Raw genomic sequence first — 27,420 nt, forward strand, 5'->3', positions numbered from 1 at the left:
GGAGGGGAGGGGGGATGGGGAAGTTTTGGAGGGAAGGGGGGATGGGGAAGATTTGGAGGGGAGGGGTGAGATTGGATTTTGAAAAGTGTACGATTCATGGGAAACAAACATTTTTTGCAAAATGAGTTTGAGACCTTCGAGTCAAAAATACGTTTGAGGACGCTGAAGGAGGGGTGGAGGGCTGGAGAGTTTCGGGAATGTAGAAAAGAGGACCTGTAAGAGATGGTATTTTTTTTTGGAATGAATAGATTTGGTGAGCAAGACGAAAGCATCCTTTTATAGGAGAAGAAGAAAAAGGTGTTATAATATATGACAGAATACAGTTCTTCAGGGGAGAGAATAAACATTTCTAACCACGTGATCGCGAACGAAGAACGAACGAACAAAAAGAACAACAAATAAACGAATAAGACCTGGGAAGGAAATATTTTTGGGGTTTTTTTTTTTTTGGAGTAGAGATATTAAACAAGGAGGTATGGGATGAACGACTGGGACGAAACAGAGAACGAAAATAAATGCAGCGCATTCGACGAATCGCTGAGAGAAAAACAAAACCACAAGGTCGGAGACGGTACGGTAGCCAAGCCTACGAGTACTAGGCCGCAGAATACTCGATACGCATTAACCGACGATTGTGTATACATGTACGAAAAATTAGCACCGAAAGTTTTCCAAAAGATACGCTATAGGTACACACACCGAAAGATAGATACAGTCTCGACAAAAACACAATTGAGAAGAATCACTTAGCTTCAAAAGCGTGAGCGCATGGAACAGCTTCGAAAAGACATGACCTCGCCGTGATCTCGCGAGATCTTCCTCGCGAGATATATATATATATATATATATATATATATATATATATATATATATATATATATATATAATATATATATATATATATATATATATATATATATATATATATATATATATATATATATATATATACATACATATATATATATATATATATATATATATATATATATATATACATACATATATATATACATATATATATATATATATATATATATATATATATATATATATATATATATATATATATATATATATATATATATATATATGTATGCTGTATATTCTCTTGTCACAATAATAAGTGTTATCAATATTCTTGTTTATATTATGTTGTTAGATGTACAAGACTGTTTAATGTTTAATTTGAAAAAGTGATGATATACAAGATAACATGACATGGAATATAATATCGTGTTAGCTTTACAGTTTGTCCTATATCTGTACAACTTATCCTGACAAGATAAATGAGTACCGGTAATCATCTCCACATTGGTTTTGAATGTGTGTTACATATGTGTTAAAACAGAATTTGCAAAAGCATGAAGTTATCCCACTGCTCTATTTACAAACGATTTATAAAGCCCCCAGCCTTCTTGTTATTGTCTTTGCTGAAAGGGATAGGTAGTAGGCCACTCCGTAGTAGGCGTGTGTTATTATGACAAGAGGACATTGATGGCAGTGAGCAGCCTGGGAAACCTTCTGATACAGAGGAAAAGTGAAAATGGCACCTTAACGTTGTTGTGGCCTCTGCATGGTGTTCTAATCCATCATACAAACTTCAGCTTTCACTGAAGCATGTTCGTCTTCCCATTTTCCAGCTTGGGCAAAGTATGATCCATACTAGTTTTGCAGGCATGTACGTTTGGCAAGTATAAAACTACATGGCTCAAACAGGAAAGAGCAATGGCTAATCAACAGTCATGATTCATAAACATGCATGACCTCGCCGTAAACATCCACCCGACATATCGCCACATCCATATGTATGAAATGGTAAACGATGATGTATCAATGCTAATGCCCCTATCAAATACAGGGTGAGCCAAAAATATGGTTATTTTTAACACTCGTGTAAAGGTAATAAAAAAGTTGTATTTCAAAACAAATTCTTACAAGAAAGTGAAGTACATAACATGACATTTATTTGTGGAAAAGAACATCGAGGAGATGCACACCATTTTGTCTGACACATTCCTCCAATCTTGGACACCAATAATTATTCATGACGTTCTGCAACATGGCCACGTCAATATCATTGATTTCGCATCTGATGTTTTCCTTAAGTTCATGAAGAGTTTGTGGACGGTTAACATACACTTTGTCCTTTAGATATGACCACAATAAATAATCACATGCAGTCAAATCGGGTGACCTCGCTGGCCATGGAATATCGCCGTTTCTGGAAATGACATGCTTTGGAAAGAGCGCCCTTACAGTAGTCATGGACACTCTGGCGGTGTGGGGGGTTGCACCACCTTGCTGAAACCACGTCATTGGGCTCACTTCTGCAAATCTGTTTAATTCTCCTGAGAGGAAGTTAGAAATCATATCGGTATATCGAGCTGCAGTAACAGTGACGGCATTTCTGTTATCGTTCTCAAAGAAGTAAGGTCCTATGATGCCGAACGACGAAAGTGCACACCACACTGTGACTTTGTGCTGTGTAACAGTTTTGTGTGCATTTCTCTTGGGTTTTCGGCTGCCTAAAAACGAGTATTTTGCTTGTTGACAAAGCCACACAGATGAAAATGTGCTTCGTCAGACATGAACAAATTGTTAGCAATGTTTTGGTTTTCATTTCCATCCATAAATGAAAGCATTCCCTCACAAAAATTATTGCGGGCAATCTCATCATCTTGGCTTAATTCCTGGACATTTTGAATTTTCGGGATAAAATTTTAAATCCTTATGCAATATGCGACGTAGTGACGTGTGAGAAATTATTAAGGCTGATGCATGCTTTCGGCTGGAGCGATGCGGACTTCTCAAAACTGACTCCCTTACACCCTCAATGTTTTATGCCGTTCTTACTGATTTTGGTGCTCCCGACGGTTTCTCTTTTCAGGTTGAACCGGTCCTCTCAAACTTCTGCACCCATACCTTGATAGCACAAACAGACGGCACATTTCCATGACGTTGAACAATGAAATGGAGTTTGAATTGATGTTGTGCAGCAGTTGCACTATCATTTTTCTTGTAAAAAGCTTTCATAGCGAAAGCGCGTTCTTCCACCCATCCAGTTCCACATGGTCACTCAAGCCTGCAAAAAATAAAACTAAATCAGTAAAAAAAAAAAAAAAAAAAAAATGCATGTTATGTACTTCAATATCATGAATGATTTTTTTTGAAATACAATTTTTTTTTTCCATCACACAAATTTCTAAAATGACCATATTTCTGGCTCACCCTGTATAATACTGTCGTGTGGATGCTCTCAGTTAAGACAGAGTGTCCACGGATGGATTCGAGCTTACTTTGAGGCATTTCCAATTGATGGTGTATCATACACGAGAAGGGGGTTGGGGGAGAATGCCGACTTACCTTCACGGTCGCAGGCGTCTTCAACCTGAAATCAATTAAGTCACACGAAAACGGAGTTTATGTACAAAAAGTAAATGTGGCTTTATTGCCGGACTCCGAGAACAAAAGAACCGTGCTGATAAATAACTATACCCCTATATCAGGACGTCCCCGCACAGATTTCAAATACACACAGATGGGGAGGATAAATAAAGAAACCGTTGTGTGGTGAATGCGCGTCTTATCTTTGTGGTTCAGTCAGGAACCACCAGGTTGTGCAGCTCCATCGTCCAACGCGCTCTGGTTGGTGCGAAGCACACTGCTGGCGCGAACACCGGTCCTGCAGCTCGGTCTGTCCCACGCCACACAGCACTCGCACGCAGGCACCAGGAGAGGAGACTCGACGGCGCCCCAACGCCTCTCCAACGTCCGTCGCACAACAGCGGTGTTCGCCGACCGCAAGGGAAGTTTAGGACAGGCAGGAGATCCACACGCCCAAAGGGGTCCAAGCGCAAGAAGGCAAGGGGACAGAAGAAGGTCCAGATAGGGAGGAAGCCAGAACGAGCGAGAGAAAATGTCTGCCAGTGAGTTGTTTTACTGGCCGTCTCGTCCTCCCTACATATCCCCATGTAGGTTGCTGGCAGTCCTCGCGCCCTCCTCTCTGATTGGCCGAGTGTCTTGCACCTTTGGTGTCATTGGTCGGTGGCCAATCATGAGCTCTTCCTTACGCTGCCAATCGGTGTTCTGCTCTTTGTTCACCCCTCCCCCCTGTCAATCAAGAGTCCTCCTGAGCAGGCTATTGCCTGCCTTGCACAATGTTTGTCTTCCATGGCACCGTTGAACGCAGCCACTTCCTCCTTGTTTCTTCCGTTCAGTTTTATCATCAGTCATTGGAAGGGGGGATTTAATTAATGTGTGCAGCTAAGGGCCTAGCTTAGTGTCTATGGTGCGATTGGTGCGGTGCCAAAAGGGACAACAGGATAGCGACAGGGGGGATAACATACAAGGGAATTTTACCTATAATCCCTGAACTAATTAGCATGCCCCGCCCCCTCGTAACATGGACAAATATCCAACTTATCTGACATCCGGGCTACAGGTTCCTGACTTACTGCACATCGAGATGGTTCTTCTATCACGATCATCGGAGCACCTACCAATGCAGATCTACCTGGATCTAGATATTCTCCTCTATCCCAAATTCATAACAATACATACATAAATACATGCATAACAGTGCATACAGCACAGAGGTAGTACACTTTCCCATGACCTTAGACTGGATTCCATTGTCAATTGGTGAAATTCCAAATTCCCCTGGTGAAATTCCAAATTCTGAAACGAGCACCCCGGTGAAATTCCAAATTCTGAAACCAGCACCCTGGTGAAAATTCCAAATTCCCCTTGTGAAATTCCAAATTCTGAAACCAACACCCTGGTGAAATTCCAAACTCTGAAACCAGAACTCTGGTGAAATTCCAAATTCCCCTGGTGAAATTTCAAATTCTGAAATCGGCACCCTGGTGACATTCCAAATTCTGAAACCAGCACCGTGGTGAAATTCCAAATTCTGAAACCAGCACTCTCGTGAAATTCTAAATTCCCCTGGTGAAATTCCAAATTCTGAAACCAGCACCCTGGTGAAATTCCAAATTCTGAAACCAGCAGCCTGGTGAAATTCCAAATTCTTCTGGTGAAATTCCAAATTCTGAAACCAGCACTCTCGTGAAATTCTAAATTCCCCTGGTGAAATTCCAAATTCTGAAACCAGCTCTCTGGTGAAATTCCACATTCCCCTGGTGAAATTCAAAATTCTGAAATCGGCACCCTGATGAAATTCCAAATTCCTCTGGTGACATTCCAAATTCTGAAACCAGCACCGTGGTGAAATTCCAAATTCTGAAACCAGCACTCTCGTGAAATTCTAAATTCCCCTGGTGAAATTCCAAATTCTGAAACCAGCACCCTGGTGAAATTCCAAATTCTGAAACCAGCATCCTGGTGAAATTCCAAATTCTTCTGGTGAAATTCCAAATTCTGAAACCAGCACTCTCATGAAATTCTAAATTCCCCTGGTGAAATTCCAAATTCTGAAACCAGCACCCTGGTGAAATTCCAAATTCTGAAACCAGCACTCTGGTGAAATTCTAAATTCCCCTGGTGAAATTACAAATTCTGAAATCGGCACCCTGATGAAATTCCAAATTACTCTCGTGACATTCTAAATTCTGAAACCAGCACCGTGGTGAAATTCCAAATTCGAAACCAGCACTCTCGTGAAATTCTAAATTCCCCTGGTGAAATTCCAAATTCTGAAACCAGCACCCTGGTGAAATTCCAAATTCTGAAACCAGCATCCCGATGAAACTCCAAATTCCTCTGGTGAAATTCCAAATTCTGAAATCGGCACCCTGATGAAATTCCAAATTCCTCTGGTGAAATTCCAAATTCTGAAACCAGCACCGTGGTGAAATTCCAAATTCTGAAACCAGCACTCTGGCAAAATTCTAAATTCCCCTTGTGAAATTCCAAATTCTGAAACCAGCATCCTGGTGAAATTCCAAATTCTTCTGGTGACATTCCAAATTCTGAAATCGGCACCCTGATGAAATTTCAAATTCATCTGGTGACATTCCAAATTCTGAAACCAGCACCGTGGTGAAATTCCAAATTCTGAAACCAACACTCTGGTGAACTTCTAAATTCCCCTGGTGAAATTCCAAGTTCTGAAAACAGCACCCTGGTGAAATTCAAAATTCTGTAAACAGCACCCTGGTGAAATTCCAAATTCTTCTGGTGACATTCCAAATTCTGAAACCAGCACCCTGGTGAAATTCCAAATTCCCCTGGTGAGATTCCAAATTCGGAAATGAGCACTCTGGTGAAAATTCCCAATTCCCCTGGTGAAATTCCAAATTCTGAAACCAGCACCCTGGTGAAATTCCAAATTCCCCTGGTGAAATTCCAAATTCTGAAACCAGCACCCTGGTGAAATTCCAAATTCTGAGACCAGAACCATAGTGATAATTCCAAATTCCCCTGGTGAAATTCTAAATTCTGAAATCAGCACCCTGATGAAATTCCAAATTTGCCTGGTGAAATTCCAAATTCTCCTCGTGAAATTCCAAATTCTGAAACCAGCACTCTGGTGAGATTTCAAATTCCCTTGGTAAAATTCCAATTTCTTAAATCTGCACCCTGAGGAAATTCCAAATTCCCCTGGTGAAATTCCAAATTCACCTGGAAAAATTCAAAATTCTGAGACCAGAACCGTGGTGAAATTCCAAATCCCCCTGGTGAAATTCCAAATTCTGAAACCAGCACTCTGGTGAAATTCCAAATTCTGAAATCAGCACCTTGATGAAATTCCAAATTCCTCTGGTGACATTCGAAATTCTGAAACCAGCACCCTGGTGAAACTCCAAATTCCCCTGGTGAAATTCCAAATTCTGAAATGAGCACTCTTTTGAAATTCCAAATTCTGAAATGAGCACTCTGGGGGAATTCCAAATTCCCCTGGTGAAATTCCAAATTCTGAGACCAGAACCGTGGTTAAATTCCAAATTTCCCTGGTGAAATTCTGAAACCAGCACTCTGGTGAGATTTCAAATTCCCCTGGTAAAATTCCAAATTCTGAAACCAGCACCCTGGTGAGATTTCAAATTCCCCTGGTAAAATTCCAAATTCTGAAATCAGCACCCTGATGAAATTCCAAATTCCCCTGGTGAAATTCCCCTGGTAAAATTTCAAATTCTGAAATCAGCACCCTGATGAAATTCAAAATTCCCCTGGTGAAAGGCCAAATTCCCCTGGTAAAATTCAAAATTCTGAGACCAGAACCGTGGTGAAATTCCAAATTCCCCTGGTGAAATTCCAAATTCTGAAACCAGCACTCTGGTGAGATTTCAAATTTTCCTGGTAAAATTCCAAATTCTGAAATCAGCACCCTGATGAAATTCCAAATTCCCCTGGTAAAATTCCAAACTCTGAAATCAGCACCCTGATGAAATTCCAAATTCTGAAATCAGCACCCTGATGAAATTCCAAATTCTGAAATCAGCACCCTGATTAAATTCCAAATTTGCCTTGTGAAATTCCAAATTCTCCTGGTGAAATTCCAAATTTGCGTGGTGATATTCCAAATTCCCCTGGTGAAATTCCAAATTCTGAAACCAGCACTCTGGTGAGATTTCAAATTTTCCTGGTAAAATTCCAAATTCTGAAATCAGCACCCTGATGAAATTCCAAATTCCCCTGGTAAAATTCCAAATTCTGAAATCAGCACCCTGATGAAATTCCAAATTCTGAAACCAGCACTCTGGTGAGCTTTCAAATTCCCCTGGTGAAATTCCAAATTCCACTGGTGAAATTCCAAATTCCACTGGTGAAATTCCAAATTCCACTGGTGAAATTCCAAATTCTGAGACCAGAACTGTGGTGAAATTCCAAATTCTCCTGGTGAAATTCCAAATTCCCCTGGTGAAATTCTGAGACCAGAACCGTGGTGAAATTCCAAATTCCACTGGTGAAATTCAAAATTCTGAGACCAGAACCATGGTGAAATTCCAAATCCCCTGGTGAAATTCAAAATTCTGAGACCAGAACCGTGGTGAAATTCCAAATTCCCCTGGTGAAATTCCAAATTCTCCTGGTGAAATTCAAAATTCTGAGACCAGAACCGTGGTGAAATTCCAAATTCCACTGGTGAAATTCAAAATTCTGAGACCAGAACCGTGGTGAAATTCCAAATTCCACTGGTGAAATTCCAAGTTCTGAAATCAGCACCCTGATGAAATTCCAAATTCCCCTGGTGAAATTCAAAATTCTGAGACCAGAACCGTGGTGAAATTCCAAATTCTTCTGGTGACATTCCAAATTCTGAAATCGGCACCCTGATGAAATTTCAAATTCATCTGGTGACATTCCAAATTCTGAAACCAGCACCGTGGTGAAATTCCAAATTCTGAAACCAACACTCTGGTGAACTTCTAAATTCCCCTGGTGAAATTCCAAGTTCTGAAAACAGCACCCTGGTGAAATTCAAAATTCTGTAAACAGCACCCTGGTGAAATTCCAAATTCTTCTGGTGACATTCCAAATTCTGAAACCAGCACCCTGGTGAAATTCCAAATTCCCCTGGTGAGATTCCAAATTCGGAAATGAGCACTCTGGTGAAAATTCCCAATTCCCCTGGTGAAATTCCAAATTCTGAAACCAGCACCCTGGTGAAATTCCAAATTCCCCTGGTGAAATTCCAAATTCTGAAACCAGCACCCTGGTGAAATTCCAAATTCTGAGACCAGAACCATGGTGATAATTCCAAATTCCCCTGGTGAAATTCTAAATTCTGAAATCAGCACCCTGATGAAATTCCAAATTTGCCTGGTGAAATTCCAAATTCTCCTCGTGAAATTCCAAATTCTGAAACCAGCACTCTGGTGAGATTTCAAATTCCCTTGGTAAAATTCCAATTTCTTAAATCTGCACCCTGAGGAAATTCCAAATTCCCCTGGTGAAATTCCAAATTCACCTGGAAAAATTCAAAATTCTGAGACCAGAACCGTGGTGAAATTCCAAATCCCCCTGGTGAAATTCCAAATTCTGAAACCAGCACTCTGGTGAAATTCCAAATTCTGAAATCAGCACCTTGATGAAATTCCAAATTCCTCTGGTGACATTCGAAATTCTGAAACCAGCACCCTGGTGAAACTCCAAATTCCCCTGGTGAAATTCCAAATTCTGAAATGAGCACTCTTTTGAAATTCCAAATTCTGAAATGAGCACTCTGGGGGAATTCCAAATTCCCCTGGTGAAATTCCAAATTCTGAGACCAGAACCGTGGTTAAATTCCAAATTTCCCTGGTGAAATTCTGAAACCAGCACTCTGGTGAGATTTCAAATTCCCCTGGTAAAATTCCAAATTCTGAAACCAGCACCCTGGTGAGATTTCAAATTCCCCTGGTAAAATTCCAAATTCTGAAATCAGCACCCTGATGAAATTCCAAATTCCCCTGGTGAAATTCCAAATTCCCCTGGTGAAATTCCAAATTCTGAAACCAGCACTCTGGTGAGATTTCAAATTTTCCTGGTAAAATTCCAAATTCTGAAATCAGCACCCTGATGAAATTCCAAATTCCCCTGGTAAAATTCCAAACTCTGAAATCAGCACCCTGATGAAATTCCAAATTCTGAAATCAGCACCCTGATTAAATTCCAAATTTGCCTTGTGAAATTCCAAATTCTCCTGGTGAAATTCCAAATTTGCGTGGTGATATTCCAAATTCCCCTGGTGAAATTCCAAATTCTGAAACCAGCACTCTGGTGAGATTTCAAATTTTCCTGGTAAAATTCCAAATTCTGAAATCAGCACCCTGATGAAATTCCAAATTCCCCTGGTAAAATTCCAAATTCTGAAATCAGCACCCTGATGAAATTCCAAATTCTGAAACCAGCACTCTGGTGAGCTTTCAAATTCCCCTGGTGAAATTCCAAATTCCACTGGTGAAATTCCAAATTCTGAGACCAGAACTGTGGTGAAATTCCAAATTCTCCTGGTGAAATTCTGAGACCAGAACCGTGGTGAAATTCCAAATTCCACTGGTGAAATTCAAAATTCTGAGACCAGAACCATGGTGAAATTCCAAATTCCCCTGGTGAAATTCCAAATTCCCCTGGTGAAATTCAAAATTCTGAGACCAGAACTGTGGTGAAATTCCAAATTCCCCTGGTGAAATTCTGAGACCAGAACCGTGGTGAAATTCCAAATTCCACTGGTGAAATTCAAAATTCTGAGACCAGAACCGTGGTGAAATTCCAAATTCCACTGGTGAAATTCAAAATTCTGAGACCAGAACCGTGGTGAAATTCCAAATTCCCCTGGTGAAATTCCAAATTCTCCTGGTGAAATTCAAAATTCTGAGACCAGAACCGTGGTGAAATTCCAAATTCCACTGGTGAAATTCCAAATTCCACTGGTGAAATTCCAAATTCTGAGACCAGAACTGTGGTGAAATTCCAAATTCCCCTGGTGAAATTCCAAATTCCCCTGGTGAAATTCTGAGACCAGAACCGTGGTGAAATTCCAAATTCCACTGGTGAAATTCAAAATTCTGAGACCAGAACCATGGTGAAATTCCAAATTCCCCTGGTGAAATTCAAAATTCTGAGACCAGAACCGTGGTGAAATTCCAAATTCCCCTGGTGAAATTCCAAATTCTCCTGGTGAAATTCAAAATTCTGAGACCAGAACCATGGTGAAATTCCAAATTCCCCTGGTGAAATTCAAAATTCTGAGACCAGAACCGTGGTGAAATTCCAAATTCCCCTGGTGAAATTCCAAATTCTCCTGGTGAAATTCAAAATTCTGAGACCAGAACCGTGGTGAAATTCCAAATTCCACTGGTGAAATTCCAAGTTCTGAAATCAGCACCCTGATGAAATTCCAAATTCCGAGCCAAATGTTCAATGGCATTATGTCCACGTGACATGTCTCACGCTCCTGAATAAAATGATCACTGTATACTCCTGGCAAACATAATCGAGTCGTGAAGCAAAACCAACAGGTCAGTGAACCTATGACGCAAAACCCACACCAATGGAAAATGCTGAAACAGTCCACGCTAGAACGGCACTCGATAGAGAGCATACCTTGGCCAGGATGAACAGTTTACGTCTTGTTTCCGCATATGCATCCTGAACCGGACCTGAACCAAAATCTAGTCGGCTTGTTCTTATCACCTAACTAACTCCATTTATAAGTAGAAGTTAGTCCCCTGGCCACACTAGAGTTGCGGAACTAGTTAGCGTGTCGGAGCCTCGCTCATTATACGGAATCGACCAGACGGATCTCTCCTCCAACTAAGAACGGCGATGCACCGCCAACCACAGAATTGTGAAAGAGCTCTCAGTCTGTCTGGCCTTATTTTTGAAAAATTCATGCTATGTATCACTTTTGGCTCCATCTCACAATGGTGAAGAATCACTTAAAGTATAAAGAATTCTCGTATCCGGATCCAGATCTTCACCGAAATGTAATAAATTTGTCCGTGTCATCATCCTGGAGTTCCGCAGGCATGGCGAGGCATCAATGGGTTTGCCTTGCCGTCCATCAGACATTAACCTGGGTGTCCCGTCTGCCGACATTAAAGATCCCATGGCGTCCTTCGTAAAGAGTAGGCGAGCTCCGGGCAGCACCCAACATCCATCTGCGCGACTTTGGCTCCCCTGCAATAACTGATGCTAACCTGCAGCCATGTGCTGCATACGAATGACGACGGTCATAAATTCCCAGACTTTTAACTTGGAACAACCAATTACTGTGCGTTACCCTTGGAATATCCAATAAGGGGCTCTCCTTCCACACCCCATATCAACAAAAGGAAATTGTTGTAACATCAAAGGAAAATGTGATTTGAGAGGGCAGTGAGTGGACAGAACAACGATTCCAAATTCTACAAATATTTGTACCGTAGTACAAACACTTCCCGGAAGCAAAATCAAATGATTCCTAAACCGTTGTAAACCACCACCATTATTCTACATTTTTCCATGGTTCTCATAATGATAAACTGAAATACATCCCTCAAACTAGAACGGACCTCCGCCAGGCTGAACAGTGTACGTTTTGTATCCCACAGATAGGCGAATCTCGATTCGGACCTGAAACCAAAACATAATCGGCTTGTTCTTGTCGCCTAACCAACTCACCCACCCAGTTTTGTAATAAGAAGTCGTCCACAACTTTTAGAAATATCAAACTATATATCTCTTTTAGCTGCTCAACGGTTAGGGTGCTGGCTTGGGATCCTAGAGTCCAGATTTTGAATCCCGGCCGATTGCTGAATTAACGCCAGGGGGGTTGACTCAACCTGTCATCCTTCCGAGGTCGGCAAATTGAGTACCAGCTTGCTGGGATGAATGATCCCGGTGTGTACCCCGATTTAGAGTAGGTACACCGTATCCCTGCGCATCGTAAGAGGCGACTAAGGGTTGGCGTCAGGAAGGGCATCCGGCCATAAAAACATTGCCTCAAACAGGGAACCATGATTGTCATGGGCCCGGCTCTATCTCTCAATGGTGAAGAATCACTTTTAAAAATTCCCTGATCCGGATCTGAATTCGAATCTTCACCAAAATTGGATCAATCTTTCCTTGTAAAACACCCAACCTATCCACCAAGTTTCACCTGAATCCGTCCACAACTCTTTGAGATATCCTATTCACAGACAAACAGACAGACAGGGGTGAAAACACGACCTCCATCCACCTTCGGTGGCGGAGGCAATGAAACAAATTAATTAATTAACATACTGCGGAAATCCACGTGAAACAGGACCATCCAAGAAAACTTTTGAATCCCCTCTCATTATCGACATCTTTCCAAGTACACCGTTGTAGTTTAACGCAATATAACAGTTTATTTTCTCCCATGATTGCTGGGGAAAATACAAGATAACCAAATGATATCGATTGCCTTGAACTTCTAAATCCACAATGCAAAGTCTTCCTGACTCAACCCCCATAGTTTTTGCCAAGGCATTCCAGAATTGCAAAGCAAATCCATCATTTTTATTCCCCATTCTCACAATACTCCATTCATATAAACACTGAACTGAGAAAGAGGAATGAGCTGTTATATTTCATTAATTTCCCATTTCTTTGCTCGTTATGATAAATAAAATAAATATCCACTTTCATGAAAACATCTTTGAATATTTTTCACCCCAGTAAAGCAGAAACATAATCCTACTAATTATCAGAGAAGGCCCACTGTGCTGCAGCGAAACAAGTCTAGCAAAATGAAATTGGTCTCCTGGACATCATTCTTCGGGAGTTGGTAGTCCAGCAGGAGGGTGAAATCGTTGGTAAAATACCAGATTTGGCACAAAGATGGACTATGACCTGTAACTGGAGAGTTCATAGAACACGATGCCCCGAGCAGTATTATTACTTTGTATTCAGCCTGTGTCTGCTAGTTGAATCATTGCTGGGAGTGTAGCCGTGCCGTTGATGCGGTTCCCCCTCTTTCCAGTAAACTGGTCCTCATTTTGCCGACCTCAGAAGGATGACAGGCGGAGTCAACCCACCTGTTGTTATTTCATGGGGCAACCGAGGCCCAAACTCTAGACCTTAAGATCTCAAGCTAGCCACCTTAACCATGAAGCCAACACCCAGGGTGTGTTCAGTTACCAAGTTTCTTGAAGAACGCTCGCCAAGTGGCCTGAGCACTCAAGCGAGCACTCTATTTGAAGCCGCTCATAAGGAACGGCTGGCTCGGCAAGTGCGAGCTAGCTTCTTGGTAACGGAACACGCCCCAGGCCTACACCGCACAGTTTTCGAGTATAATACTTAAATTTGAAAAAAAAAGAAGAAGATTTTAAAGATCTTTTTTTTTAATCCCAAAGTTTAGCATTTCCATAGCAGTCTTATATATCTCATCTTTATACAATGTAATAACACGATGTTGAGTCACGGGTTAGGAAATTGAGGCTTTATTAATCACCATCGAACTCGGCGTAGATAGGCAGCGTACAAAGCCAAATCAACTCCCTCTTCTTCACTCCGATCCTCTCACATGCGCTCTCATGTTATATATTGATATACTTGTATATAGCAAGGTTTTGGAAGTATCATAAAGGAATTTTGTGCTCTACAGTGTTCAAATATATAATTCAATTTAAATAAAGGTTTAAAGAAGTTTAAAAGCATATAAATAAATTTATTCTGGGTTTCACCGCCGTTTTTCCCAGTGTCTATTACGCCACCCTATTCAACACGTGATATTAGTTATACTTGCCTGCTATTTGTGTCCTTTATAATGTCCTTAAAATCAGACTTTCATGTTTGGAATGATTTACATTTTTGTTTGTCAGTCAGGCGGTTAAAGTAAAATATTATCTCGCTCCTCTCTGCGCATGTGCGGTCGGGACAAATTCAGAGCCAAAATACAATAAAACGAGAAACTTGTCTTACGCTTCATGTTCATATTCGTGTTGAAAATTTAACATTTGATTTAAATAAGTTGTTCCTCGATCATATACTGACAAGACAGACAGACAAACGAATGAACCAATTGATTAACCCCGCTTTTCATTTTGCGTGTGCGGGGTAAAAATATTAAAGTATAATACTTGTCATGTGGGAAACTGTTCGTCATTTGGAATATCCATATTTATAACCGAAACACCACTAACTAGAGTAGCTGCCCAGCAGGCAACGTTCGTATCCATCTTTTTTAACCACCACTAAGCAGAGGTAAGACCCAACATGGTCATTGGTGTCACATGACGCCTTCTCCATCTTGGGAGGGTTGTAGCACTCCGATTACGCGAACGCGATGCCTGAACAATTCAGAATAAAGACCGTCCATGGTAGAAACAACATACCTGAGCTTTGCCTGCTTGGGGACCACGTTGCCCGAAAAAGGCCAACCCCTACTCTGCGGGGAAAAATGGCCTCCAAAGGTGGTTTTTTTAATTGTAATATGCTGTCAACCAAATATAGCACTTGGAACGTCGAGAATTTTAACCTACGTAGAGTCTCTGTGGGGTGTGGCTGGTAGAACCTTCCTCCCATCATAACATTTCTACAGGAATAGACAAATAATAGTATTTGATGTGGTTGATAGTGTAACGCAGATGTCAGGTAGTCCTAACGGTCACCAAAGGATGGGTACACCGTTCCTAATTAAAATTATATGCATAAAGACCCTCTCGGTGTCTTCATGTGGATTCACGAGATTATTTTATCAAAACGGGTCAGTTTCAGGTAAAGGGGACTTTTTTTTGTTTTAACCCCCAGGATGTACAGATTGCCCAAATTATTGTTATATTCCCCCATTTTTCAAATGATGTCTGTTGGAGCTTCATCAATGATTGATGGTTAAAACATATTGTGATGTCCTTGTTTTTTGCCAGATTGAGTGGTCAATCAATGAGACTCCACTGTATGTCCCTCCAGCTCTTCGGCAATGTAGAGCAATGTACAATATATATATATATATATATTAGGGTGGACAATTTTTATATAGTATTTTGTTTTTTATTTAATATCGCACATCCTCTCATTTTAGGAGGTTAGATGAGAAAATAACAAAGTAAACTTTTTAGGGCAATCCACCCAGATTAAGCGGTCTCCCAGAACCCTCTAAAAGTACTCTGTGTGACAGCATTCGGTGAAATTTCTGCTGTCCATAACTTTGTTTCTTCTCAGACAATTATTGTCAAATTTACACCAGTCTCCATGTGGACCAATATCTTACTTTCCACATAGAATTCCACTATGTGGAGCACTCGTTCAATCACTGTTGAGCAGCACTCGTTCAATCGACGGCTGCTCTTTCTCACATGCCATCACCATATGTTTGAGATATATGCAGCTGCTGTGTTCGATACTTTGTTTACCTCAAAGGGACCAGAGATTGAGCTTTTTCGTCGACTCAAGTCACAGTGGGATGTTATCGACAAGTCGAAGTTTGATGCTCTTGATAGCGACGAGGCTGGTGCAGGTAGATTGAGTGCATCAGAGAAAGCATGGCTGGAATCTCGCCGTACTCTTGTTGTCCATAACCTTCAACAACACCTGGAGACTGTCCAACCTCGTGAAGACTACCTAGAGTTCACGAGACTCACACTTTGGCTCCTGGGAGAGGATATGGACATTGGTACAGGATTTTGTGCTCCTGGTGCTTATAACCGCGCGAGATGGATGGCAAAAGGGATTTATTGTCTTAAAATCTTTGGATTTCGCTATCAATTCTGATGATGATGGCAAGTGCGAGATGGACTCATTGCGACGAATTTGTTTGTTTGTTAGTACAATCTATGCAAGCTTCTGGTTTGCAGCACCTTTGGCGACAGCTGCTCATATTAATGACTTATTAATGCTACAGCTGATCGAAGATTACCAACAAGTTGACAGCAAAATTGCCAGAGTCGCAGAAAATAAAATGCGGCTGCACTTGTGGTACCAAAGTGAGGACCTTGCAGCACTGCCTTTGTTCAGCGATGACAGCACTGATGAAGATAAGGCCGGGGGCTATCGTCAATGCTCTGCAGAGAAATCCTCTCCCAGAAGATGTTCGACGTATGGCTCCAAACAAGATCCCTGAGTTCCGGAACCTTTCCGTGGCACAGTTTGTCACACAGCGCTTGCTCAACCCCTTTGAGTCACTTCATTTGTCACAGGAGTTCTGACGGCCGCAGTAGACACATGGTTCGAGCGTGATGACTACATCGCAGCGTGCAAGACTGTTCGTGCGCTGAAGGTGGTGAACTACTGTGCAGAACGTGCAGTCAAATTGGCTACTGACTTTAATGAAGACCTTACCAAGAATGACCAGCAGCGCCAGCTCCTCTACCAGGTCGTTGAGCATCACCGGAAGCTTCTGCCAACCAGTGCCACTAAAAATCAACTGGTCAAGAGCACCAAGTAACACTGATAGCCTGACTGCCCTGGCACCATTGTTTTGTTACGAAACAGATTTTGTTTTTAAACACTGTTTTTGTTTTTGTTTGTGTTAAAAGAATGCAGTTTCACATTCACAATTATTTAAATAAAGTGTGTTTGATTTTGGACTCGTTGATGTTGTTCACGGGGGACTTTGGGGGCCATTTGTGGGTCAATGGGGATGATGTGTTTTTTTTAAATATGAAAGGACTTATTAGATCAAGCTAAAATTTGGGTCCACATGGAGGCTGGTGTAGATTTGAAAATAATTGGCCCAGAGAGAAAAAGGTTATGGACACCAGAAATATCAACGAATCCGGTCTTGCAGAGTACTTTTAGAGGGTTGTGGGAGACCACTTACTCTTGTTGGATTGCCCTAAGATTTTGACTGCTATTTTTTCATCAAGCCACCTCAAATGAGAGGGTGTGCGGTACAAAATTAAAAAATTTAATTTTTCGGGCCACCCTAATATATATATATATATATATATATATATATATATATATATATATATATATGTATGTATATATGTATATATATGTATATATATATATATATATATATATATATATATATATATATATATATATATACAGTGCCTATATAAAGTCTACACCCCCTTTCAAAATTTTCACCTTTTGTTACGTTATAGCCTGTAATTAAAGTCCTTCACAATACACTTTTTCCACCTTTATTTACACCGTAACCCACAACTTCCTCGTGAACAACAAATTCTACAAATTTCAGAAAATTAATCAAAAATACAAAACTAGAATATCTTGGTTGGATAAGTGTCCAACCCCCCGCCCCCCCCCCCCCCCCCCCCCTTATAATAGCAATTGTAAATTAGCTCAGGTGTAACCAATCACCTTCAAAATCACACACCACGTTAATTGGCCTCCACCTGTGTTCAATTGTAGTGATTCTAATTATTTCAGAATAAAATTAGCTGTTACTGTAGGTTTCCTCTGCTGGCTAGTGCATTTCACAGCAAAGACTCAACCATGAGCACCAAGGAGCTTTCAAGAGACCTCCGGGATAAAGTTGTGGAAAGGCACAGATCAGGGGATGGGTATAAAAATATTTCAAAGGCCTTGAATATCCCTTGGAGAATAGTCAAGACAATCCTTAAGAAGTGAAAGGCGTATGGTACCACCAAGACCCTGCCTAGATCAGGCCGTCCCTCTAAACTGGATGATCAAGCAAGGAAGAGACTGATCAGAGAGGCCAACAAGAGAACAATGGCAACTTTGAAAGAACTACAGGCCTTTGTGGCAAAGACTAGCCACTGTGTGCTTGTGACAACAATATCCCAAGCACTCCACAAGTCTGGCCTGTACGGTAGGGTGGCAAGAAGGAAGCCATTGCTCAAAAAGCGAACCTCGAGTCCCGTTTGAGGTATGCAAAAAACACAATCTGGAGATTCTGAAGACATGTGGCAAAACGTTTTGTGGTCTGACAAAACAAAGATGGAACTTTTTGATGTTGCATTTGACGCAAACCCAACACAGCACATCACCCAAAGAACACCATCCCTACTGTTAAACATGGTGGTGGCAGGATCATGTTATGGGGATTTTCTCATCAGCATGGACTGGAGCACTTGTCAGGATACAAGGTAAAATGAATGGAGCAAAATACAGAAAAATCCTAGAGGAAAATCTGCTGCCCTTTCCAAGAAAGCTGAAATTGGGACAGATGTTCACCTTTCAACATGACAACGACCTGAAGCACACAGCCAAAGCTACACTGGAGTGGCTAAAGAACAAAAAGATAAATGTCCTTGAGCCCCGACCTAAATCCAATCGAAAATCTGTGGCATGACTTGAAGGTTGCTGTCCATCAACGCTCCCCACAAAACTTGACTGAGATTGAACAGTTTTGTACAGAAGAATGGGAAAATATTGCCCAATCAAGGTGTGCAAAGTCTCAGAATCTCAGTAGAAATATTGCCCAATCAAGGTGTGCAAAGTGGTAGAGACCTATCCCAACAGACACACAGCTGTAATTTCTGTCAAAGGTGCTTCCACCAAGTATTAACTCAGGAGGGTCGACACTTATCCAACCAAGATATTATAGTTTTGTATTTTTAATTAATCTACTGAAATTTGTAGAATTTGTTCTCTACTTGGAAGTTGTGGGTTACAACGTGTAAATAAAGGTGGAAAATGTCTGATTTAATGCAATTTGATTCCAGGCTATAAGGCAACAAAAGGTGAAAAATTTGAAAGGGGGTGTAGACTTTCCAAAGGCACTGTGTATATATATATACACTACATGGCCAAAAGTATGTGGACACCTGAACATCACACCCATATGTGCTTGTCAAATATCTCATTCCACAATCATGAGCATTAATATGGAGTTGGTCCTCCCTTTACTTCTATAACAGCCTCCACTCTTCAGGGAAGGCTTTCCACACGATGTTGGAACATTGCTGTGGGCAATTGCTTCCATTCAGCCACAAGAGCATTAGTGAGGTCGGGCACTGATGTTGGGCGATTAGGCCTGGCTCGCAGTCGGTATCCCAATTCATCCCAAAGATGTTTGATGGGTTAGAGGTCAGGGCTCTGTGCAGGCCAGTCAAGTTCTTCCACACCGATCTCAACAAACCATTTCTGTATGAACTTCGCTTTGTACACAGGGGCATTGTCATGCTGAAACAGGAAAGGGCCTTCCCCAAACTGTTGCCACTAAGTTGGAAGCACACATTCGTCTAGAATGTCATTGTATGCTGTAGCCTTAAGATTTCCCTTCACTGGAACTAAGGGGCCCAGCCCGAACCATGAAAAACAGCCCAGACCATTATTCCTCCTCCACCAAACTTTACAGTTGGCACTATGCATTCTGGCAGGTAGCGTTCTCCTGGCATCCACCAAACCCAGATTCATCCATCGGACTGCCAGATGGTGAAGCATGATTTATCACTCTGGATAACACGTTTCCACTGCTCCAGAGTCCAACGGCGGCGAGTTTTACACCACTCCAGCTGACGCTTGGCATTGCGCATGGTGATCTTAGGCTTGTGTGCGGTTGCTCGGCCATGGAAACCCATTTCATAAAGCTCCCGACGAACAGTTGTTGTGCTGATGTTGCTTCCAGAGGCAGTTTGGAACTCGGTAGTGAGTGTTGCAACCGAGGACAGACAATATTTACGTGCTTCAGCACTCGGCGGTCCCGTTCTGTGAGCTTGTGTGGCCTACCACTTCGTGGTTGAGCTATTGTTGCTCCTAGACGTTTCCACTTCAATAACAGCACTTACAGTTGACCGGGGCAGCTCTAGCAGGGCAGAAATTTGATGAACTGACTTGTTGGAAAGGTGGCATCCTATGACGGTGCCACGTTGAAAGTCACTGAGCTCTTCAGTATGGCCCATTATACTGCCAATGTTTGTCTATGGAGATTGCATGGCTGTGTGCTTGATTATATATACCTGTCAGCAATGGGTGTGGCTGAAACAGCCGAATCCACTAATTAGAAGGGGTGTCCACATAATCTTGGCCATGTAGTGCATACATACATATATATAGATATAGGTGTGTGTGTGTGTGTGTGTGTGTGTGTGTGTGTGTGTGTGTGTGTGTGTGTGTGTGTGTGTGTGTGTATTCATGAATCTGTGTTTGTAAATGTTATAGGACTAATTCAATGTTTTTCCTTTTAACCCCTTCCGCTCCCTGCTTTCCTTTATACCTGGAAAGTTCCTTTACCAGCAAGGATTTGAAACACAGGTGAGAATGAACAGGAATTTCCAATATTTCCAGTGGATCTGCTATGAAATTATAGACATAATAATCATATCATACAGTCGGTGAAATGATTTTGTTCCACAGTCTCGTAATACAGACTAAAAGCAGTATTCATGGCTACGTTCGTATAGATTACTGGGTTCACCAATAGATTACTGGGAATTTTGATGATTTGATGTCTCTGTAATATGAGGTTCATGGTGGAGCTTGTACATACATCAATTTGCATAATAAAGACACGGGACATCTTCAGTGTTCTTTTACATGAATTATAGGACATTGTTCGAAAATTGACAAACACATTGTACAAACACATTGTATGTGGGACTTGAACCATGGTTTTCCAGCTTATTCAACCAGTTCAGATGGGAATGCAGTAGTAGCAGACCTGGTGTTGAAGAAGTTACCTGGTGTTGCGTGTTAAGGAAAGAAAAATAAGTTCAATTTTATATTTGTTCCCCGTGTACTATATATATATATATATATATATACTATGTACTATAGTACTATGTACCCAGTGTACTATGTACTATATATATATATATATATATATATATATATATATATATATATATATATATATATATATATATATATATATATATATATATATATTGTTACGGATCTCGGACGTCGGCGCTCCCCTTATCAAGGGGGGGTTAATCCCCTTGTCTTTTTGTCTGGCCGACCCGAGTCCTTAGAAGTTATAACGTTCCTTCCGGTCGGTGGTAAGTAGGGTTGTTGGTCGAGTCTTAGTCCAATTACCTAAGTACTACCACCGGCCGTAAAGCAAGGAGATAACTCCCGCTCGAACCACGGATAAGATGGAAAATGCCGAGCGGATAGCAATCCGCGATCAGAGCCGTTAACAATGGGACTAAACCCGATTCTAGCAGTTTCAATCGTGCCACGTTTACCCAATGATAGAAAGGACGGATGCGATCGGATGGAGAGGAAACCAGAAGGTAGGAAGAACAAAGATGGGTTTATTACAATTTACAAGAAGAAGAGGAAACAAAAGAATGTACAAGATAGGAAGAAGAAGAAGCAGCACACAGGGCAGTCTTAAAACAGTCTTATCCTTAATACCCCAGACAAACGTACACACTCACACGGGGATTGTAGATGGAACAGGTAGAGGGTCCGGCGATGGGATCCAGGCTCCGGTCCAGCGGCGAAACCCGGCAGGCAGCTCCATGTATAGTTGAACGCGACCGGACAGTTATATAGCGGGGGGAAGCTGGTGTCCTACGGCGTACGTAATAGATGCACACTCATGCCAAACGCCCCTCTCTAAAGTCCTCTTAATCAGCGCGCCGTATATCTCTTTATAAAGGTGCTTCTCAATGCGCTCTCTCCCATCAGTCCTCTTTAACGAGCGCGCCTCCAACAAGTCCTCTTGTAATGCACGCTGCCGCCGTCAGTTCTCTCAGTAGAATGTGCTTGCTGGCATGTCCCATTGTCCCCCGCGCAGTCCTGTTAATAGCGCTGCTCTCGCACGAGTCCTGTGAAAGGGCTTTGCGCTCGCTTTTTATATCTCTCCGCGCGATCTCTCCGCGAGCCAAAAAGCCACGCCTGTCAGTGATGTTACTCCAGCCCTGGTTGGCTGGTGAGGGCTTACCGGCTCCGCCTTTGACGGCTGGATGACGTGGCCACACCCTCTTCTTGGCGCTCCGCCTCCTTTCTCGGGCCTAACCTCATGGCTTATGGCGGCTGGGGCGAGCGCTAAGGCAGCGAACGCTGCTAACAAAGGCGCAAAGTAAATTGGGAGAGCCATAGGGCACCGACTGTAGGGGCGCGTAATGGCGTCGCTTGGAGTGGAAGGTCGCAAAATGGACGGAATGGGGACCTACTCTTATTTGATCGACACAACGCAGATTCAACTATTGGAAACACGGCCTCATCTAAAACACATACTAATGAAATAACTGAAGTCCTATGGTGGCCTACGTGTTGCTTGTGGACTAACTAGGGGTGCTACCTTTAACCATTTAATAATGTCTTATTTACAAGTGTGGGTTCTAAAACCGCAACAATATATATATGATTTCTCATGTATGTGCTACTTGTGAAAGTCTTCAAAATTCAACTTTCTATTTGTTCCTGGTGTATAATATATATTTAGGAGGATTTCTCATGTATGTGTTACTTGTGAATGTCTGCAGCTGTGGGGGAACCCAGGTATGGTTTAAAACAGCAGTGGTTCTACCTTGTGCAGCTCTGCTTGGTTGCTTTAAGCAACCTTCTTTGGCTGGAAGAGCATGGGAGTTAATTTACTTCACAATCCTAGCCACCTGGGGTAATTGATTATGTGGGAGCTGAATGGCTATTCCCTCCAATTACAGGTCAGAGACATGATTGGCTCTTGTTATTTACATGTTAACCCTTTGAGTACGGGATTTTTTTTTGATAAAAATACCCCCGGTACGGGATTAATTTGGCATTACGGGAATGCAACCACGTACTGACGATCTATTTATAGGTATAGTCGATGACGTGTAGTAACGTCATCTGTACACAAAACTTTTTCGCGGGTTGCGGCACTAGACGTCATCCGTACTCAAAGGGTTAACTGCTTTTGGCATTGCACGTGGTATAACTTTGGGAGCATCAGCGTCCACGTTTCTTTCTACACTGTCGCTAATGATTCGCCAACAAGTGAAGAAACCGGTGCGGTGGCCGAGGAGGGCTTGTAGCATTGGGATTATCATTTAGACTGGAAGAGCATGGGAGTGTATATATATATATATATATATATATATATATATATATATATATATATATATATATATATATATATATATATATATATGTATATATATATATATATATATATATATATATAATTGAACCCCCTAATTTGACGAGACAGCGGGGCACACTATGACAGAATGAGTCCCCTCACAGCACTTGCTGCACAACCTGTTAGCACCATGTGTTGTCTGCCCCACAGACACAGGCTCTGCCCTGCTGATCACCAGTTAGGATGTTTACAGTCTTGAATATTAAATTCAGCAAAAGCAGCCCACTAACCCTAGATATGATGTGACACTGGTGTCATGCACATCAATTATGCCAACACATTACCTCCAAACTAGGGTGGTGTCCGTGTGTTTGTGTGTGTGTTTGTGTGTGTGTGTTTGTCTGTGTGTGTGTGTGTGTCTGTGTGAAACACACACAAATATATTTGTGTGTGTATTTGTATGTGTGTGTGTGTGTGTGTGTGTGTGTGTGTGTGTGTGTGTGTGTGTGTGTGTGTGTGTATCTCTGTGTGTGTGTGTGTGTGTGTGTATCTTTGTGTGTATATTTGTGTGTATATTTGTGTGTATCTGTGTGTGTGTATGTATGTGTGTGTCGTGGAAATCAATCAGGTCCACAACTTTGTCCCATCGGTAGGTTTAATCACAATTAGATCTTTGGCATCATCCTGTAAAAATACAATCATGCAATAGATATCAGGATCTTGGCATCATATAGAAAGGACCGATAATAATAGTCAAAGCAAGCGAGTCTAGCATATATGTGCGGGTACGTACCATTCAAGACTACAAGACTATATGTCATAGTAAATGTCGCAGGAGTGGCTCAGCGTCGCGGATGTCCCAGGTCTTATAGACGCCCCTCAGTGGTTTAAGCGAGCATCACTCCCGGGTTCAACTTTGGTATATTTTCACTGCAATGTGTATGTATTGTTACGGACCGCGGATAAGATGTTGGTTTTGCCGAGCGGAGGCCCCGCGGCCCTAACAGTTACCCCGACTAACCCAATTCCTGAACGTTGGCCGGATGGCGCCACAGATATTCAATAGGGAAAAGACTAAGGCTACACGGATGTGAAGAAGAAGAAGACAAAAAGGTTGGAAATACGAATCTAATTTATTTACTATTTACAGGCTCAAAATAACCAAGGAAGAAGGAAAGATAAGAAAATAATTTACAGAAGATTTTAGACACAGTGCAACCTAGCTTATACAAACTTAATTAACCCAAGGACAGAACAAACAAAACAAACTCACGTACACAAGAAGGATGGAAAGGCAGCAGGTGGATGGCTGGAGGGAAAGGAAGGTCCAATGATGCTGCAGCACGATCGGCGCGTGTGGCAGCCGCCGTTCCTTCGCTGCCCTGCTCCGGAACTGCCGTCAAGGCCCCACGCTGCTGTCGTTGCTGCTGTGGCTGCGGCTGCTCTGGGGACGTCGCGTGCTTTGCCAGGACTCGTCTGGTCCAACCACACAACTGAACAACGTGCTTGCTTCTTGCCCAACTCTCTTGCTTGGTCCAACTTTGGCGAGCAAGGCGACGAATAGCAGGCTTTGTGCTTCCCTGGACGGTCTCACCGGATGATCTCTCTGGATGAGCTTTTTGGATGATCTCTCTGGATGATCTCTCTGGATGATCTTTTTGGATGATCTCTCTGGATGATCTCTCTGGATGATCTTTTTGGATGATCTTTTTCAATGTTCTCTCTGGATGATCTTCTCTGGATGATCTCTCTGGATGATCTCCTCTGGATGATCTCCTTTGGATGATCTCTCTGGATGATCTCCTCTGGATGATCTCTCTGGATGATCTCCTTACGCAGTACCTTGCGCGCGCGCTTTTATAGCGCCTCCGGCGATCAAGCCGCCGGCCTTCAGGACACGCCCCTCGGTGTGCTCACCTCGGCCCTGGTTGGTCGCGTGACCCTCTGGCTCCGCCCTTGATGACAACGGGCGGGTACGCCCGTCTTGCCCGACCCGAGCACATGTTCAATGGTGGTTTTGGAGGGGATGTAATTGGCAATCGAGGCTTGGCAATGATGAAAGGGGGGTGTGAAAGGAATCTACTCTATTTCACTTGGTGCAATGGAGTGTCATCTTAATGGAGAACAAGGCCTTACCCTAATACACATAATAAAGATATAACTATCAACCAGGGAGAAATCTATGATTGGCTGACGTGTATGCTTTATCGACTAATTATGGGACGCCCTTTGACCTTTACACAACACTGGAGGCAGGAGGGTCCAGAATCAAGCAATATTAATAAACACACAATAAAAAAAATACAATCCTCATATCCACAACACTGCACCCTCCTCCTCTTAGGCACGTCCCGGGCCTATAACTTCAACTTAGTGTGACACGTAGGTGTAGTTCCCTCTACTTTTAACCTGACCCTGAGTGCGACAGTTTTAAAACATAAATAAATATGTCCCGCTGCTCCATTGCACCCTGCCTAACAGACTCACGCCCACAGCTAACCGAATTGCGGAATGGTCTTCAAACTATACACTGACGGTGGGGAGCATTATTTACACTGACTCTGCTTTTATTTACAAAACTAACCCAGGACCTGTGATTGTTCTTTCTGGGGGGGAGACAGTCTGCTCTGCATCGACGCACCATGAAAGCACCCAAAACGCACCAAAACACCCTCAAGCACCAATCGGTGCACAGTCATCATTGTTCATGAATAAAATAAATCGACAACCCCTAACCCTGCAGGTGGTCTCTTGCTCTTCGGCTCCCTCTGCTGGCTATTATTATTTTCCTGGTGTTGTCATCTTCCTTTGCTGGCGGCCTATTTGCACTATTAAAATGCACCCAACGTGTCCATTTTTATTTATTTTATTTATGGCCCACAGGGCCGACTAGTGTGGTTCACCTGTGGGGCATCGGTGCCCTGTGATCAAGGTCCGCCAGCAAGATTTCGGGCCTTCATGGCCGGTTCCAGCAGAGGGGCCATGCCCCAACCCATGGGGTCCATAAGTGGTGCTCGGCCACAGACATGTGGTCCATAATGTGGTGCATCGATGCAGACAGCTGGTTCTGGGAGTTCCGGGCGCACAATGGCGGACTCACGCACGCTCCCCTCGGCGCCCAGTGGCGCACAGGTCCTCATGTGGGAGACAAAGGGGGGGAGAGACAGATGAGCGAGGGGTAAGGTCACAAGGGTACACATCAATAAGGCAATGCAAGGCGAAGTGCGTACGGAGAGCGAAGTGAGAAAGCTCGTCCCTACCGTACGTCACCCCCCCTGTCACCTACACTACCCTTGCCCTTACCCCATATGTACAACAATCTACACATTTACAAATTCGTCACTACTGTCACGTCTTCCCCCTATACCAAATTCGTCTCCACAATCCCTCTATCCAAAATTTGCCATCACCCAATTCATCATCAATCCTCATAAGTAGGGAGAGATGGAACCACAAAGCACAATGTCACACCCACGTCATGATGCGTCTCACATTCCAAACATTTGCATCAATTAAAATAATAAAAACAACCTGGCATGGTGTGGAGGTACGTCATCTCAGGTGAGTGGATGCAGATGGTGCGAGGAGATTTTTATCCGAACTACTTTCTAAATGACATTAACACACTTTACACTACCCGGGGTCTTTCCCTGCCAATCCACTGGCAATCTTACTCTATGTGGTTTTAAAAACCAATTCCCATTGACCAAACTGTGGTGCTTCTCAATTTGGGGTCTCACTCCCCCGATTCATCTCCCTGTGCCCTTGCACAATTTCTGGGCTGAGACGTGTCGCTCTCTGAGCAGGTCTACCCACCTGCACACCTCCACCACTGTAGTTGCCACCCGAGCTTACCTGCTCCTTACCTAACCTATCTAACTGGGGAAGGCCCCTCCTGGCTCTGTCACCCCTCGGTGCCCTCTGGCACTGGGCTACCCGGGTCCGTCCTCCGGATCCTCGGGCCCCATCCACAACAACTCTACCGGCACCCAGAGCCCACCTGCGGCCTCACCTGGCCGACATCCTCACAGTGGTGGAGTGCCCAAACCAACTACACACACTAACAGGCTACACGCCCAGCCATTTCCACAACACTAATGCACCCATCCAAATACCATTCTTTCACCCGCACCACAGAT

General features: G+C 42.7%; 2 protein-coding genes across 2 annotated transcripts in view; both read left to right on the plus strand.

The window, feature by feature from the left end:
- Nucleotides 1-27,420, plus strand: part of LOC137439600 (teneurin-3) — a 449,998-nt gene that overhangs the window by 324,074 nt on the left and 98,504 nt on the right. The window contains exon 19 of the mRNA XM_068135512.2: nucleotides 20,491-20,520. Within this exon, the coding sequence (XP_067991613.2) occupies nucleotides 20,491-20,520 (30 nt within the window). The remainder of the gene's footprint in view (nucleotides 1-20,490; nucleotides 20,521-27,420) is intronic.
- The window catches only part of LOC137439605 (THAP domain-containing protein 1-like), a 270,238-nt gene that overhangs the window by 97,790 nt on the left and 145,028 nt on the right, over nucleotides 1-27,420 (plus strand). The gene's annotated exons all lie outside the window — the stretch shown is intronic.

The sequence above is a fragment of the Myxine glutinosa genome, chromosome 14 (genome assembly GCF_964187855.1).
Source record: "Myxine glutinosa chromosome 14, kmMyxGlut1.1, whole genome shotgun sequence".
NCBI lineage: Eukaryota > Metazoa > Chordata > Myxini > Myxiniformes > Myxinidae > Myxine > Myxine glutinosa.